The sequence below is a fragment of the Choloepus didactylus genome, chromosome 9, assembly GCF_015220235.1.
Source record: "Choloepus didactylus isolate mChoDid1 chromosome 9, mChoDid1.pri, whole genome shotgun sequence".
Taxonomy (NCBI): Eukaryota; Metazoa; Chordata; class Mammalia; order Pilosa; family Megalonychidae; genus Choloepus; species Choloepus didactylus.
In genome coordinates this window covers 111322620-111340672 of record NC_051315.1, presented here as the reverse complement: position 1 = coordinate 111340672, position 18053 = coordinate 111322620, and the positions used below count along the sequence as shown (strand labels likewise).

At 38.2% G+C, this 18053-nt stretch overlaps 1 protein-coding gene across 6 annotated transcripts in view; it reads left to right on the top strand.

Annotated features, from left to right (window-relative positions):
- Positions 1 to 18053, top strand: part of USP37 (ubiquitin specific peptidase 37) — a 159207-nt gene that overhangs the window by 63785 nt on the left and 77369 nt on the right. For all 6 annotated transcript variants that reach the window (XM_037848579.1, XM_037848581.1, XM_037848583.1 and 3 more), the window contains 3 exons: positions 8633 to 8764; positions 8932 to 9055; positions 9539 to 9726. In XM_037848579.1, the coding sequence (XP_037704507.1) occupies positions 8633 to 8764; positions 8932 to 9055; positions 9539 to 9726 (444 nt within the window). The remainder of the gene's footprint in view (positions 1 to 8632; positions 8765 to 8931; positions 9056 to 9538; positions 9727 to 18053) is intronic.

Sequence of the window (18053 nt, the reverse complement as noted above, 5' to 3'; positions counted from 1 at the left end):
TTCCTCTGTTGATTAACACTTGAATTGCTTCCATCTTTTGGCCATTGTGAATAATGTCGCTGTGAACATGGGTGTGCAGATACCTCTTCAGGTCCCTGCTTTCAATTCTTTTGGACATATATACCAAGTAGTAGGATTGCTGGTTCTATGCTTAGCTTTCTAAAGAACCAGCAAACTGCTCTACAGAGTTCTTCTGGCGTCTGGAGTTTCAAAATAGTTGTTTCAAATAGTTCCCGCCTATTTAATAGGTGTTCTGGTGGAAGGACTGGGTCCTGGAGCTCCATACTCCACCATCTTCCTGCAGCACCCCCCTCACCCCCCATTGTTTTTTAATCTGTTTCATTTATCTCTCCTCTTAATATTTGTTATTTCCTTCCTTCTGCTTGCTTTTGGTTTAGTTGGCTCTTCTTTTTGTAGTTCTTCCTTTTTTGAGGTTAGGCTTCTGATTTGATATTCTTTTTTTTAAAATAAGTGTTTAGAGCTATAAATTTCCCCTTAGCAGTGCCTTTGCTACATACCATCAGTTTTGGTATCTTGTATTTTCATTTTCATTCACCTCAAGATATTTCCTCATTTTCCTTCTGATTTCCTTTTTAACTCATTGGTTGTTCAGTAGCACGTTATTTAATTTCCATGTATTTGTGAATTTTCCATTTCTCTGTTTCTGATCTCTAGCTTCATTGCATTGTAGTCAGGAAGCAAAGCTGTATGATTTCAATATTTTGTAATGTTTTGAGTGAGACTTGCTTTGTGACCTCACATGTGGTCTATCCTGGAGAATGATCCATGTGCACCCAAGAAGAATATGTATTCTGTTTTTGTTGGGTAGAATGTTCTGTGTTTGTCTGTTAGGTCTAATTATTTTAGAGTATCATTCAAGTCTTGTATTTCCTTATTGATCATCTGTCTAGATCTTCTATCCATTATTGAAAGTAGTGTGTTAAAGTCTCCTATTATTAATTGTAGAACCATTAAATTTCCCTTCAGATCTGTCAGTGTTTGCTTCATGTATTTTGGGGCCTGCTGTTAGATGCATATATATTTATAATTGCTACATTTTGTTGAATTGTCCCCTTTTTCAGTATATATAATGACCATCTTTGTCCCTCCTGTTTTTGACTTAAAGTCTATTTTGTCTGATATCAGCCTAGATTCCCCAGCTCTCTTGGTTTACTACCTGTATATACTTTTTTCCATCCTTTCAATTTCATCCTACTTTAAGGTGATTGTCTTGTAGACAGCATATAGTTGGGTCATGCTTTTTTAGCCGTTTAGCCATTTTAGCCTTTTTAAAATTATTATCAGAGAAGATGTAGGTTTACAGGAAAATACTGCGTAAAATACAGTTTCCTTACATCACCCTCTTATTAACACCTTGCATTATTGTGGTACATTTATTACAGTTCATGAAAGAACATTGTTATAATTGTACTTCTAACTGTAGTCCATTGTTTATAATAGAGTTCACTGTTTATGTTGTATCGGCCTTTTTTTTTTTAATTTTTTTATTCTAGTAATGTATGTACAATCTAAAATTTCTCCTTTTAACCACATTCATATATATAATTGAGAGCTGTTAATTATGTTAACAGTCTTATAGCACAATCGATGTTTGCCTTTTGACTGGGGAGTTTAATTCATTTATGTTTAAAGTCACTACAGATAATGCAGGACTTTCTGTTTCCATTTTGCTATTTAGTCGTTGTGTTATACCTTATACCACAACACTTAAGGTATAAGTCTTAAACCTTATACCTCAATTCTTCCATTAATGCCTACTTTCATATTTATTTAAATTTTTTTTTTTTTAATTTTATCATACTGAGTCCTTTCTCATTTCTTTCTGGATATATTTTTCATATATTTTCATGGTAGTTATCATGGGGTTAAAATTCAACATCCTAAAAACATAACAATCATATTTGATACCAACTTGACCCCATTATCATACACGTACACTATTCCTATACTCCTTTGCCCACCCCCACCTTTTTTGTATAGGTATACCTTATTTTATTGTTTTACTTTATTGCGCTTTGCAGATATTACGTTTTTACAAAGTGAAGATTTGAGGCAACCCTGTGTCAAGCAAGTCTTTCAGCACCATTTTTCCAACAGCATATGCTCACTTCTTGTCTCTCTGTCACATTTTGGTAATTCTCACAATATTTCAAACTTTTTCATTATTATTAAATTTGTTATGGTGATCTCTGATCAGTGATCTTTGATGTTACTATTTTATTTGTTTTGGGCACCAAGAACTGTGCTCACATAGGATGGTGAACTTAATAAATACTGTGTGTGTTCTGACTGCTCCACCAACTGGCCATTCCCCCATCTCCCTCTCTTCGGGCCTCCCTATTCCATCACACACAGTAATAGTGTAGTTACTTAGAGGCTATTATAGTACTATAATAGCCTCTAAGTGTTCAAGTGAAAGGAAGAGTATAAGAAATAGCTTCCATAGATAGTGATTCATCTTCTGGGCAAAGTAAATTAAAAATCTTCCAGAAGGGATTCACCATTCTAGATGCCATTAAGGATATTCATTATTTATGGAAGAAGGTCAAAATATCAGTATTAACAGGAGTTAGGAAGAATTTGATCCAGTCCTCATGGCTGAATTTGAGGGGTTCAAGACTTCAGTGAAGCAAGTAACTGCAGATGTGGAAAGAGCAAGAGAACTAGAATTAGAAGTATATCTTGAAGCTACAATGGAATTGCTGCAATCTCATGATAAAACTTTAACGGATAAGGAGTTACTTCTTAAGGATGAATAAAGAAAGTGGTTTCTTGAGATGAAATCTACTCCTGGTGAAGATGCTGTGAACATTATTGAAATGCCAACAAAGGATTTAGAATATACATAAACTTGATTGATAAAGCAGTGGCATGGTTTGAGAGAATTGGCTCCAATACTGAAAGAAATTCTACTGTGGGTAAAATGCTACCAAACACTGTCGCATGCTGTAGAGAAATCTTTTGTGAAAGGAAGAGGCAATCAATGCGGCAAACTTCATTTTTGTCTTATTTTAAGAAGTTGCCACATCCATTCCAACTATCAGCAACCATCACCCTAATCAGTCAGTAGACCTCCACATTGAGGAAAGACCTGCCACAAACAAAAAGATTATGACTCACTGAAGGCTCAGATGATGGTTAGCATTTTTTTAGACAGTTTTAGTCACATACCATACATTCCATCCTAAGTAAACAATCAGTGATTCCCTGTATAATCACATAGATACACATTCACCACCACTATCTACATGAGGACATTTCAGTTTCTTCCACAAAGAAAGAGGAAGAGGCAAAAAAAAAAAAAAAAGAAAAAGAAAAAAAAATGACAACTAAACAACAGCAAAAAATTAAGATAAAATACAATTAAAAAGTCATACAGCAACACCGATGCCAAGAATCTGTCTCTCCCTTACATCCCCATCTTACAGACGTTTAGCTTTGGTATATTGCCTTACTTACAATTAACAGAAGCATATTACAATGTTACTGTTAACTAGTTTGCACTAATTGGTTTTTTTCCCCCAATACCATTCCATTTTTAACACCTTGCAAAATTTACATTCATATGTTGTCTCTTATGTAAAAACGTTCTTATATTTGTACATTTAATAACAATCATTGACCACTCTATGTTTCACCAAGTTATACCATCCCAGTCTTTATCTTCTGTCTTTCCCTCTGGTGTCCTATGTACCCCCAGCCTTTCTTGTTCAACCATACTAACAGTCTTCTTTGTTCAGTGTACTTACAGTATTGTACTGCTATCACCCAGTATTGTGCTATCAGTTTCTGGATCTGTACAATCAATCCTGTTGAACATTCTGTACTCCTTCATCATCAAAGGCCTGATCTTAACCTTCTTTCTATCTCCTCATATCTTCATTTCTACACTCTTCTCCAAACCTGTCTCTCCTGTCTTTTCCTATCTGTCTGTAGCACTCCCTTTAGTAATGTAGAGGAGGTCTCCTGTTCATGAACTCTCTGAGTCTGTCTATCTGTAAATCTTTTCAACTCCCTCATTTTTGAAGGACAGTTTTGCCAGATATAGGATTCTTGGTTGGCAGTTTTTGTCATTCAGTATCTTGAATATATCATACTATTACCTTCTCACCTCCATGGAGTCTACTGAGAAATCCACACATAGTCTTACCTAGCTTCCCTTGTATGTGATGGATCACTTTTCTCTTGCTGCTTTCAGAATTCTCTCTTTGTCTTTGACATTTGATAATCTGATTAGTAAGTGTCTTGGAGTAGGTCTTGTTTGGATCAATTCTGTTTGGGGTATACTGTGCTTCTTGAACTTGTTAATGTTATGTCTTTCATAAGAAATGGGAAATTTTGCATTGATTATTTCCTCTGTTAATCTGTCTGCCCCTTTTCCCTTCCCTCCTTCTGGAACACCTGTGGCACATATTTGTATGCTTCATGTTGTCATTCAGTTTCCTGACACCCTGCTCATATTTTCCATTCTTTTCCCTATCTGTTCTTTTGTGTATAGGATTTCAGATCTGTCCTCTAATTTGGTAATTACCGTTCTTCTGCCTTTCCATTTCTGCTGTTGTGTATCTTCATTATGTTTTTCATCTCTTCTATTGTACCTTTCATTCCCCTAAGTTCTGCCATTCATTTTTCCAAGCTTAGTCTTCCTGATGGTCACACGGTGTCTTCTTTATATCCTTCAACTCTTTTCTTTCAACTCTTTGATTTGATTTAGAAGATTTGTTTGAACATCTTTAATTAGTATTTCAGCTCTTGAATCTCAGTTGAGGTGTCAGTTTGTTCTTTTGACTGGGCCATATCTTCATGTTTCCTAATGTGGCCCATGATTTTTTGCTGTCTAGGCATCTGATTTTCTTGATTAGTTTATTCTGGAGGATGTTTTCTCTCTTTTGCCTTGGGTTTTCTTGTTGATCTTCTTTGATCTCTGTATTTCTTTGTTTCTCTTGCTGGCCGGTTGTCAGTATTCTCTTGCAATTTCTGGACTTTGCAGCAGATGGTGCCATTCGGTAACTTACTCGTCTTCACAGGCTACTGAAGTGCTGAAACGGCAGGGATCCTATGTCCTCACTTTGCCAGCCATAATCTGGCTCAATTGGGGACTACACCTGTGGCCGAGTACTCCCTCGGCTGACCCAGTGCTCCAGTCATCTCCAAGGCAAGGAAACGACCACCGGCTTCTGCTTCCCTTGAGGTTTGGGGAAGGGTTTTCAGACCCAGGGCTAGAAACGCAGTCTCTGCCACGTTTTCTCAGTCTTTTTGTCCCTCATTGACCTCTGGGTCTTCAAACAGTTGGGATATATCTCACTGCTGTAAGAGATTTTAAAATCTGTATCCTTGGTGGGAAGGTTCCTATCTGCTGCTTCTGTTTCTTTCCTGCACTGAGCCTGAATGCTGGGGAGGGGAGAGAACTGGATGGTCTGGGACGGAAGATTCCTACCTGATATTTCTTCTTTCTTCAATTTGGCATCTGCAGGTCCTTCTCCAGTCTGTATCCTCCTTCAGAGTTTCAGAAAATTCAGAATTGTCATTTTTTCGTTGAATCTCTGGAGAGTTTTCAGAATGTATTTACTTTGCCATGTTTGATGGTTAGCATTTTTTAGCAATGATATTTTTAAAATTCAGGTATGTATTTTGTTTTTTTAGCCATAATGCTATTGCACACTTAATAGACTACAGTCACCCACAGTGGATTGAAGCTAGAAATCAGTAACAGAAAGAACACTGGAAAATCCATAAATATGTGGAAACTATACAACATTCTTTCAGAAACCAGTGGGTCAAAAAAGAAATCACAAGGGAAATGAGAAAATGCTTACAAATGAATGGAAACAAAAACAAAACATGCGAAGACCCATGGGATTGAGTGAAAGCAGTGCTCAGAGAGAAATTTATAGCACTAAATACCTACGTTTACTGTTGATCTGAAGTAAATAACCTAAATGTATACCTTAAAAGAAAAAGAAGAGCAAATTAAACCTAAAGTTAGCAGAAAGAAGGGAATAACAAAGATTAGTGTGGAAATAAACAAAATGATAAACAGAAAAACAACTGAGAGAAATCATCAAAACCAAAAGTTGAAAAGATCAGCAAAATCAACAAACCTTTAACTAGATTGAAGGAAAAAAAAGAATAAAGACGTAAATAACTAAAATCAGAAATGGAAGTGGAGACATTATTGGTCTTACAGAACTATGATTCTAAGATAATACTGTGATCAATTATACGCTAACAAGTGGACAAATTCCTAGAAACACAAATTATCAAAACTGACTCAAAAATAGAAAATCTCAACAAACTTATGACAAGTACAGAAATTAAATCAGTAATTTGAAAATGTCCCAACATACAAAAACGATTTACAGATTTCACCACAATCCCAATCAAAATTCTAACAGCCTTATTTGCAGAAATGGAAAAACTAGTCATCAAACTTATTTGGAAGCATAGGAGGCCCCAAGTAGTCAAAGCCACCTTTAAAAAGAAGAATGAAGTTGGAGGATTCACACTATATAATTTTAAAACTTATTACAAAGCTCCAGTGGTCGAAACAGCATGGTACTGGCATAAGGACAGATATATAGGCCAGTGGAATCAAATTGAGAATTCAGAAATAGACCCTCATGTCTATGGTCAGTTGACTTTTGATAAGGGTGCCAAATCCACTTAATTGGGAAAGAATAGTCTCTTCAACAAATATTGCTGGAAGAGCTGGATATCCATATGCAAAAGAATGAAGGAGGACTCCTATCTCATACCATACACAAAAATCAACTCAAAATGGATCAAAGAACCAATAAGAACCAGGACTATAAAACTCCTGGAAGAAAATGTGGGGAGGCATCTTCAGGACCTTGTGTTAGGCAGTGGTTTCTTAGACTGTATACCTTAAGCACTAGCAACAAAAGAAAAATAAATGGGGCCTCCTCACAATTAAAAACTTTTGCATATCAAAGGACTTTGTCATGAAAGTAAAATGACAACTACACAATGGGAGACAATATTTGAAGTCTACATATCCGATAAGGGTTAAAATCCAGAATATATGAAAAAATCCTACAACTGAACAACAAAATTACTAACAACCCAATTTAAAAATAAGCAAAAGAATTGAGTATGCTTTTCTCCAAAGAAGATATGCAAATGACCAAAAGCACATGGAAAGGTGCTCAACGTCATTAGCAATTAGGGAAATGCAAATCAAAACCATGAGATACCATTTCATACCCACTAAAATGGCTGCTATTAAAGAAATGAAATTGCAAGTTTTGGGGAGGATGTGGAGATATAGGAAAACTCTTTGTTGTTGAGAATGTAAAATGTTGCAGCTGCTGTAGAAGATAGTTTGGCAGTTACCATGTAACCATATGACCAGGGAATCCACTTACAAGTATATACCCAAAAGAATTGAAAGCAACCTAGTAACAACTCTTAAGGTCCATCAACAGAGGAATTGGGTAAATTGTGTTATATTCAAACATGAGAAATACTATAAAAGCATTAAAAAATAATTAACTACTTATACATATCACAGTATGAATGACTCGCAAGCATAATGTTTAGTGAAAGACTCCAGACACAAAGAGAATTCCTACTGTTTGATTTCCTTTTATGTGAAGCTCAAGAATAGGCAAAACTAATCTAAAGTGATAGACTCAGAATAATAGTTATCTTCAGAATGGTATTGATGGGGAAGGTGTGCAAGGAAACCTCTGAAGTGATTAGAACTTTCTGGAGAATTCTGTATGTTGGCCTTGGTGTTGATTTCATGGGTGGATGTGTATGTCTTAGTTTTTCTGAGCTGCTGTCACAAGTACCACACAATGCTGTTTGGCTTAAAATAGGAATTTATTGTCTCACAGCTGGCTTCTTCTGGGACTGGCAATGTTCTGGTGCTGGCTTGCTGGCAATGCTTAGGTTTCCTTGGTTTGTATTTCATCTTCCTGTCACGTGATGATATCTTCTCCTTTTCACAGCTGACTTCCTGCTTCTCCCTGTGGCCCTCTCCTTATAGGCATCACTACTTAACTAAAAATAACTTTTTTAAGAAGTTTTATTTATAAGGAGTTCACAGGAATGAGGATTAAGATTAAGAACATGTCTAAATAGAGGTATATAATTCAATTTACCACAATGTATATAAAAATTCACTAAGCAGTACTGTTAAGATTTTGTATTTTATAGTATGTAAGCTGTATCTCAATGGAAAAAAATAAAATTTAAAAAAGCTCTTTGGGTAAGTTCCCCAATCCTGTATACATTCATTTGTTGGGTAAGTTCCCCAATCCTGTATACATTCATTTGAAAATATGTAATTTTCTGTTAGTTGAAACTAAACTATTGTTATACTGCTATAATGCATTCATTCTCAAAGTGTAATCCCTAGACCAGCAGTGTCAGCATTACCTGGGAATTGGCTGGAAATGTGCATTTTTGACCCCTATTTGTCCAGACCTACTGAATCAGAAACTCTGGGGTTGGGGCTCAACAATGTGTATTTTAACGGGCTCTCCAGGTGATTCTGATGCATGTTAAAGTGTGAGAACCCCTTCTATTTTGAACATGTTTCAGGAATTACTTTTATCTTCTAACGTATTATTTCTTTCATTTACAGCTTCTCCAATTTGGGAAATACATGCTATATGAATGCTATTTTGCAATCTCTCTTTTCACTCCAGTCGTTTGCAAACGATTTGCTTAAGCAGAGTATCCCATGGAAGAAAATTCCACTCAATGCACTTATCAGGTAATTGTTAGGTACTTACTGTGTACCTTTTACCTAATTCTAATTATAGAATAATAGGATTTTGACACTTAAAACTTTATGTGCCATTGTTAGTTATTACTCTTTAAAATATTATGCATCACCAGTGGTTATAAAACGTGCTAACCTTTTCTCTTTTGTTTTACCAGACGCTTTGCACACCTGCTTGTTAAAAAAGATATCTGTAATTCAGAGACCAAAAAAGATTTACTCAAGAAGGTTAAAAATGCCATTTCAGCTACAGCAGAGAGATTCTCTGGTTATATGCAGAATGTGAGTACTATTATATACAACTCTTTAGAAATAGGAAATTGAAATGATTTTAGTATGTTCCTTCATTTTTATTTTAAAACGAGATTAATGTGTGTGTATTCATCATGGGTTGAAAAATCTGGGGAGTTATGGTAAGGTTCAGTATATATTTTATCATATTTTAATAATATAGATGTGGTTTGCCAAGAGAAGAACTTGGGCTATTTCAGCTCCAAAAGTTATTTTAGAAAAATAACATTTTTATAGCTAAGTAAAGAGAGTAATTAATTAATGCTAATCCAGCTGATAGTTAAGAATTTAATGTTCATCATCCATCTTTATTCACAAAATATGTACCCCAAAATCCTTGTTAGAATAAATATGGCTTTGTTTACCTATGCCATTTAATTCCAATTGCTTTAGCCATATAAATCACAGCAGTAATAACCCATGGTTGTGACAAGACATGTTTTGATCTGATGGAGGATGTTATTGCCTTCTTAGGATGCTCATGAATTTTTAAGTCAATGCTTAGACCAGCTGAAAGAGGATATGGAAAAATTAAATAAAACTTGGAAGACTGAACCTGTTCCTGGAGAAGATTCACCAGATATTTCAGCCACCAGAGTATATACTTGCCCTGTTATTACTAATTTGGAGTTTGAGGTTCAGCATTCCATTATTTGTAAAGCGTAAGTAGTTGCTAAGAAAACATTTTTTCCTTTTTAAGTCTTTATGGCAAGTGATTGAAATTCTTCTGTAACACACCAAATGGTAAGAATTCCTCTTATCCTTCTTTGTATGTCCTGAGGAAAACATAAACCCAGAGATTATATCAGATGTCTCTTTTCAGTGTCTTTGTCTTTCTATAGAATTGCTTCATGATGTGAGAACATAAATACTTTGTTAGTGCTTCCTAAACAGTTAATTTTGATCTACCGTTTTCTTTTGTTTTTTAAATTGCTCTGTAGAATGTCAAGTTGTTAGGGATTACTTGTTTTTCTTTTTTTCCCTGAAAAGATTCCCTGAAATTACTTGCTTTTTTTCAACCAGATTATTTTAATGCATTTTTTAATTGTGAACTTTAACATATATACATAACAGTGATAACCTTCAAAGTATGATTTAGCAAGTAGTTAGCAAATTCCAGAGTATACCATGGGTCACAGTTCCACAACTTCAGCTGTTTACATTATTGTAAAATATAACATACATACAGAAAGGTGTTTACTTTTGGTGTACAGCAACAAGCAATTTCTAAAATTGTTATGGGTTACATTTCTACAGTTTCAGTTCTTTCCTTATTATGAAATATAGTGTATATACAGAAAGGTGAAGACTTTCAAAGCACAATTCAGTGAGTAGCTATAGAGCAAATTTCAAAGAATGTTATAGGTTATAGTTCCACCATGTCATTTACCTCCTTCCAGCTATTCCAAAATTCAATGAGTAGCTATAGAGCGAAGTTCAAGGAATGTTATAGGTTATAGTTCCACCATGTCATTTACCTCTTTCCAGCTATTCCAACCGCTCAGCATCTAAAAATATATATATATATATATTTATATAGAGTTTCAGTATTCATAGACCTTTGTTAAATCTTATCTTGTTAGTTGCTACCCCTTCCTCTCACTTAATCTCTTTCTCCATCTTCAGGGGTGTCTAGGCAGTGAGCACCCTAACTTGTTCATATTGAAAGGGGGTGTCGACAGTATGGGGAAGAGGTCTGTACCTAAATGTTGGTCTTAAAGAGGCTGTTGCCTCTGAGTTTTAGGACTTGTCTGGCATAGGAACACTCTGGTGGATCTAAGTTTCTGAGAGATAACATTTAGCAAGTGGGTGTTTATAGTCTCTCAGGAAGGGACCTACGTATTAGGGAACTACTTTTGGTAAGGACGTAGCATACTGTGGCCATTTGGGATGTCTGGCTGGAGCTTGCGTAAGAGAAACCTCCAAGATAGCCTCTCAACTTTATTTGGGATCTCTCAACCGCTGTGACTGCATCTTGTTCCCTTTCTTTTTTCCCCCTTTTGTTAAGTAGGCATTTTCAACCCCTGAAGTCATGTCCTTCGTGGGGGTGGGGTGGGGGTTGTTCAAAGAATTTATTTGCTGAGTTGGGCTTAGAGAGAGAGAAAGGTCACATCTAAGCAACAAAAGAGGCTCCCTAGAGATGCCTCTTAGGCATAATTATGCCTCCCATTTACAGCCCTAAATTTCAGAAGAGCAATCCTCAAGTTGAGGGCTTGATTTATTAAGTAGTGAGTTCCTTATTTCACTTAATATATATTCTATCCCAAGATAAACAGTTTCTTACATTTTCTTCACAGTTATCATCACTCAACTTTAAACAATTATCATTACATGATACATCCAGAGCTCTTATCAGCTGCTTATTATTCATTCCCAGTATTAGTGTAGTGTTGGTAAGATATTCCTGTTAAATATAGTCTATAATATGTAATGGGTAGTTTTTCCATACCACTCTGTTGTTAACCCTCTGCACCAGTGTCATACCTTGTAAGTATAACATGATAATACTTACTTAGGTTTGTAGTGCTACTCTGTGGGCTACATGCCTTTAAATCATGTGGGTTACATGATTCCTGGGAATGAGCCTGGTCCTGACAGTGAGGGGTTGAAAATGCCTACTTGACCAAAAGGGGGAAAAAAGAAAGGGAACAAGCTGAGGTCACAGTGGCTGAGAGATCCCAAATAAAGTTACAGACATTTACAAACAAACAAAAAAAAGCCTTTTAATTCATCTCCCTGTTTTTTTGGTAGTATTGTTGAGTGATCTCTGGTAATAGCATGTAACTAATTGAATTATAATTGAATGAAAGCTGTTATCCAATACATAGATAGGCTTTACACATTACATAATGAAAATTGTAACTGGCATCGTCCTCCTGGTGTCCTGCCCAGATGCTTCCCCAGGGCAGTGGACCATCCCAGCTGCTGAAAGTGTTAGCAGCTAATGGCTCACGGCTCCCCACTTCAGAGACTTTCCCTGGCAGAAAAGGACCACTGGTCTGGACTATTATACCTCCAGCCCACCCAGGGCAGCCCCCAACCCATGGTTGACTGAAATGGGGATACAAAAGGCTGGTCCTCTTGCCTCAAGCTGGGATCAGCTTTGTGGTACCATTCATGCTCCTGAGCTCTCCATGGAAGCACGATGAAGCTGATTCAGCTGAGACTACTTTATTACTTAGTGCCTTCCCTGGCCCCATCTTGTTTCCCTCCCTTGCCCCATCTTGTTTCCTTCCCTCCCCTTTCTCCTGAGAACACTCCCTCCGTAAATCATATGTCCTTAATACGTGTCTCAGGCTCTGCCTGGAGACAGCCTGGCTGCAACAGTCTCCCCACCAGCTGTTCTGTCTTGTTCCATGAAGACAGTGACTAGATGGCTAGAGTCATGAGAAAGTACATTGATCTTAAAATGCAAACCCCTTGGGGAAAGAGAGAGTCTCTGTTTTGCTCTTCATGTATTCCCAGCACTTAGCACAATGGCCACCGCACAGAAGATGCTCAAGGCGTCCTGGAATCAGGCAATGTGATTTTTCTCAGAGCAAGCATCATGGAGTCACTTTTAAAAAGATACACATGCCCTGTGGTGGAATCTTTTGTTTTAGACTAATCTAAAATCATGACTTTTATTTTGGGGAACTATCCCTCTCTGTCTTTTAGTTCATAAGGGGCTGACCTTACCCCAGCCACTGCCTAACTGTGAAGACAACACCAAAAAAGGCAAAATTTTTAACCTAGTTTGAGCTTTTAGTGACTGAAGAACCTATAACCTTAAATTTTCAGTCTAATAAACCAATAAATTGTCTTTTTATGCTTAAAATATTTATACATGAGAAACTAAGATGGTGGCTAGCTGAGACAGGGCGAAAAAAATGCCTCCGTGAAAAACAGTAGCTAAAAACCAGAAAGTGACCAAGAATACCAGTTACAGTGATGCGCCAGCTGGACGAGGGCTCCTAGCTCCAGAGGGGCCGTATACTTGGTGAAACTGGGAGTAGGCATTTTGAAATGAGTGAGTAACCTGGCTGGAAGACCCACAGCCGCATGGCGGGCTGGGGAAGCCAGGGTTCAGCATTTGGAGACCGGCTGGCTCTTTTAAAAAAACAGAAAAAGGGAAAAACCCAGGAATGGCGCCAGCTGCGGTTGTGGGAACCATGCAGTAAAACACAGCAAGAGGGGTCTGGGCCGGCCTCTCGGTGTTGGCTGGGAAGATAGCCCGCAGCAGATACCCTTGGGTCCGGGGGAACGGAGGGGAGAGCCGGAAGCAGAAAGAAACCCCGCAGCTAGCAGCTGGCCCCCCGGAGGGCTGGATAAACTCCTGCCCAGGGCCGTGCCCACAGCCCAAAGCCCCGCCAGTTGTCCCGGAGCTGGGAAGGAGGAACTGTGCGAGGAGGAGGGGGCTGAGATGTCCCGTTCAGCCATTTTTGCCTCAGGCTAAGAGCACGCCACCGCACGGCCCGGCAGCCCGGGGCTTCCCTTGAGGGACAGTGCGCACTGGTGACGTAGCACGGCATTCCCTCGGCTGAGCTCCTGGAGGAGCGCGGCTGGGAGGGGGGATCCGCTCAGAGAACCCAGGGACGCTACGCCAAGTCTGGTGGTTTGTGGATCAGCGAGAGAGAGGGTCTGGGGCTGAAAAGAAATGAAGGCTTAGACTCTTGCAGCAGCCTTGAATCTCCGGGATCCTGGGGGATTTGAACATTAAAACTGCCTTTCCTCCCTGGCCACCTGTACATGTGCCCCACATTCAGGGCGGACAGCTCCAGCAACACACCCAAACTGAGTTCTCCAGCTGAACCCACAAGAATCATTTCCCCACACACCGCGGGAACAAGGTTGAGAACTGACTTGAGGGATATAGGTGACTCACAGATGCCATCTGCTAGTTAGTTAGAGAAAGTGTACGTCACCAAACTGTTCCTGAAAAATTAGATCAATATCCCTTTTTCTTTACAACTTGAAGGAACCCTATCAAGCAAAACAAATGCCAAGAGGCCAAAAACAACAGAAAATCTTAATGCTTGTAACAAAACCAGAACATATGGAGAATCCAACTCCAAACACACGAATCAAAATATCAGAAGATACACTGTACCTCGCAGAATTAATCAAAGAACTACAATCGAGGAACGAAAACATGGCAAAGGATTTAAAGGACATCAAGAAGACCATGGCCCAGGATATACGTGACATAAAAAAGACCCTCGAAGAGCATAAAGAAGACATTGCGAGAGTAAATAAAAAAATAGAAGATCTTATGGAAATAAAAGAAACTGTTGGCCAAATTAAAAAGACTCTGGATATTCACAATACAAGACTAGAGGAAGCTGAACAACATCTCAGTGTCCTAGAAGCCCACAGAACAGAAAATGAAAGAACAAAAGAAAGAATGGAGAAAAAAATCGAAATGAATCCCAGGGATACGATAGATAAAATAAAACGTCCAAACTTAAGACTCATTGGTGTCCCAGAAGGGGAAGAGAAGGGTAAAGGTCTAGAAAGAGTATTCAAAGAAATTGTTGGGGAAACTTCCCCAACCTTCCACACAATATAAATACATAAAGCATAAATGCCCAGCAAACTCCAAATAGAATAAATCCAAATAAACCCACTCCAAGGCATGTTCTGATCAGACTGTCAAATACTGAAGAGAAGGAGCAAGTTCTGAAAGCAGCAAGAGAAAAGCAATTCACCACATACAAAGGAAACAACATAAGACTAAGTAGTGAGTACTCTGCGGCCACCATGGAGGCGAGAAGGCAGTGGCATGACATATTTAAAATTCTGAGAGAGAAAAATTTCCAACCAAGAATACTTTATCCAGCAAAAACTCTCCTTCAAATTTGAGGGAGAGCTTAAATTTTTCACAGACAAACAAATGCTAAGAGACTTTGCCGATGAAAGACCTGCCCTACTTCAGATTCTGAAGGGAGCCCTGCCAGCAGAAAGACAGGGAAAGGAGAAAGAGATATAGAGAATTTTAACAGACATATATAGTACCTTACATCCCAAATCACCAGGACACTCATTTTTCTCTAGTGATCACAGATCGTTCTCCAGAAGGGACCATAAGCTGGGACATAAAACAAGCCTCAAGAAATTTAAAAAAAAAAAAAAAATGAATATACTCAAAGCACATTCTCCAACCACAATGGAATACAAATAGAAGTCAATAATTTTTGAACTGTAAGTCCACTATTTACTTCCTACATGATATAAAATACACAAACTCTAATGACAAATCAGTGGTTTTGAACTCAATGTAAAATATGTAATTTTAGACAACTTTAGAAAGGTGGGGGAATGAAGGAGTATAGGAACATAGTTTATGTGTCCTATTGAAGTGAAGGTGGTATCAAAGAAAAACAAGATTGATATGGATTTAAGAGGTTAATTTTAAGCCCCACAGTAAACACAAAGACATCAGAGAATATAACCATAGAGATGAAAAGTAGAGTTTGGGTTAAGAGAAATGGGGGAAGGGGCAATGGGAAGTTAAGAAATGAGTGTAGGGTTGCTGTTTGAGGTGAAGGGAAATTTCTAGTAATGGATGGTGGGAAAGAGCATTACAACATTCTAAACGTGATTAATCCCACTAATGGAAGGCTAGGGAGGGGGTGGAATGGGAAGATTTAGGCTGTATATATGTTTCCACAACTGAAAAAAAAAGACAGTCTAACTAGATGACAATTGAATGCTAAGGATGAACTTGGATGGGACTGGAGGATAGAGGACAGGTGGCTCAAAAGGACACAGTTGAGGCATAAGGAAAAGGAAATATAGAATGTAAGCTTTGTATCATTGTTGAATCTATTGTACTTCTTAGCTGCGCTTAATGGGATTACATAAAAGAATGTTCTTGTTCATGGGAAGTGTATTCGTGAATTATAGTGTATGTTCAAGGATGTGTGCAGCTAACTCATGTTCGGAAGACAAAGCAATGGATGATGGATGATAGAGAGGGAGGGAAAGAAATAGCGATGTGACAGCATGTTAAAGTTGGTGGATTGAGCTATTGGGGGAGGGGGTCAGGGTATGATGGAATTCTGTGTATCGGGTTAGTATTGTTTTTGCAACTGTTCATAGAACTTTGAATTTATTTCAAAATTTAAAAAAATATATAAGGGAGCAGGGGGCCCACTTGCATCCCATGCTAAGTGCACGACAATGCAGCCTTGCTCCAGCTATTTATTTCAGAAGATCAGGTGTATATGATACAGGTCCTCAGTTGGGGAAGAGCCCACCAGATACCTATGTTTACATCAGGTGTATACAATCTAGGTTTACATCAGGTGAATACAATCTAGGTTTAAGACAATGGTAGTCACAAGACACACATCTTTACAGGGCGGGCCTGCATGGTATTCTATGCAGGCCTGCGGCTCAGCGTTCTAAGCCACAACCCTAGATATGCCTCAGGCAACATGGAAGACTCAGTTTCCCACAGTTAGATTTTATCTTGTTTGTTGCTTCCCCTTCCTCTCACTTAATCTCTCTCTCCGTCTTCAGGGGTATCTGGCAGTGAGCACCCTAACTTAACTTATTCTATATTGAAACGGGGTGTCCACGGTATGGGGAAGGGGGCTGCATCTGACTGTTGTTCTTAAAGAGGCAGTTGCCTCTGGTTTTTAGGACTTGTCTGGCATAGGAATGCTCTGGTGGATTTAGTTTCTGAGAGATAAAACTTAATGAGTGAATCTTTTCTAGAATTTCAAGTAGGGATCTAGGTGTTTGGGAACGACTTTTGGTAGGGGCATGGCATACTGTAGCCATTTGGGATGAGTAGCTGCAGCTTGGTAACATACAATATCTCTGCTTTTGTGTCTGGCTTATTTCACTCAGCATTATGACTTCACAGTTCATCCATGTTGTCATATGTTTCACAACCTCGTTCCTTCTTCCTGCTGTGTAGTATTCCATTGTATTTATATACCACATTTTATTTGTCCACTCATCTGTTGAAGGATGTTTGTATTGTTTCCTTCTCTTGACAATTGTGAACAGTGCCACTATGAACATCATTGTGCAAATATCTTTTCATGTCACTGCCTTTTCAGATCTTCTGGGTATATACCAAGAAGTGAAATTGCTGGATCATAGAATAACTCAATATCTAGTTTTCTGAAGAAATGCCAAACTGTCTTCCACATTGACTGTACCATTATACAGTCCCACCAGCAGTGGATAAGTTCCAATTTCTCTGCATCCTCTCCAGCACTCGTAGTTTCCTGTTTGTTTATAGGCTACCATTCTTATTGGTATGAGGTGATATCTCATTGTGGTCTTAATTTGCATCTCCCTAATACCCAGTGAAGGTGAACATTTTTTCATGTGTGTTTTAGCCATTTGTATTTCCTCTTTAGAGAGATGTCTTTTCATATCTTTTGCCCGTTTTATAATTGGGATGTTTGTACTATTGTTAAATTGTAGGATTTCTTTATATATGCAAGATATCAGTCTCTTACCCACTGTGTTGGCTGCCTCCTTCACCTTTTTGACAAATTCTTTTGAGGTACAAAAGGTTTTGATTTTGAGAAGTTCCCATATATCTATTTTTTCTTTTGTTGCTTGTGCTTTGGGTATAATTTCTAAGAAGCGACCTCCTAATACTAGGTCTTGAAGATGTTTCCCTACATCATCTTCTAGGAGTTTTATGGTACTGTCTCTTATATTGAGGTCTCTGATCCACTTTGAGTTAATTATTGTATAGTGTGTAAGACGGGTTCTCTTTCATTCCTTCGGATGTGGATATCCAATTCTCCCTTCCCCATTTGTTGAAGAGACTGTTCTGTCCCAGTTCATTGGATTTAGGGGCCTTATCAAAAATCAGTTGACCGTAGATCTAGGAGTCTATTTTCAAATTCTCAATTTGATTCCATTGATCAACATGTCTAGCTTTGTGCCAATACCACGCTGTTTTGACTACTGTGGCTTTATAGTAGACTTGAAAGTCAGGAAGTACGAGTCCTCCCTTTTAACAACTTGAGGCCCTTTT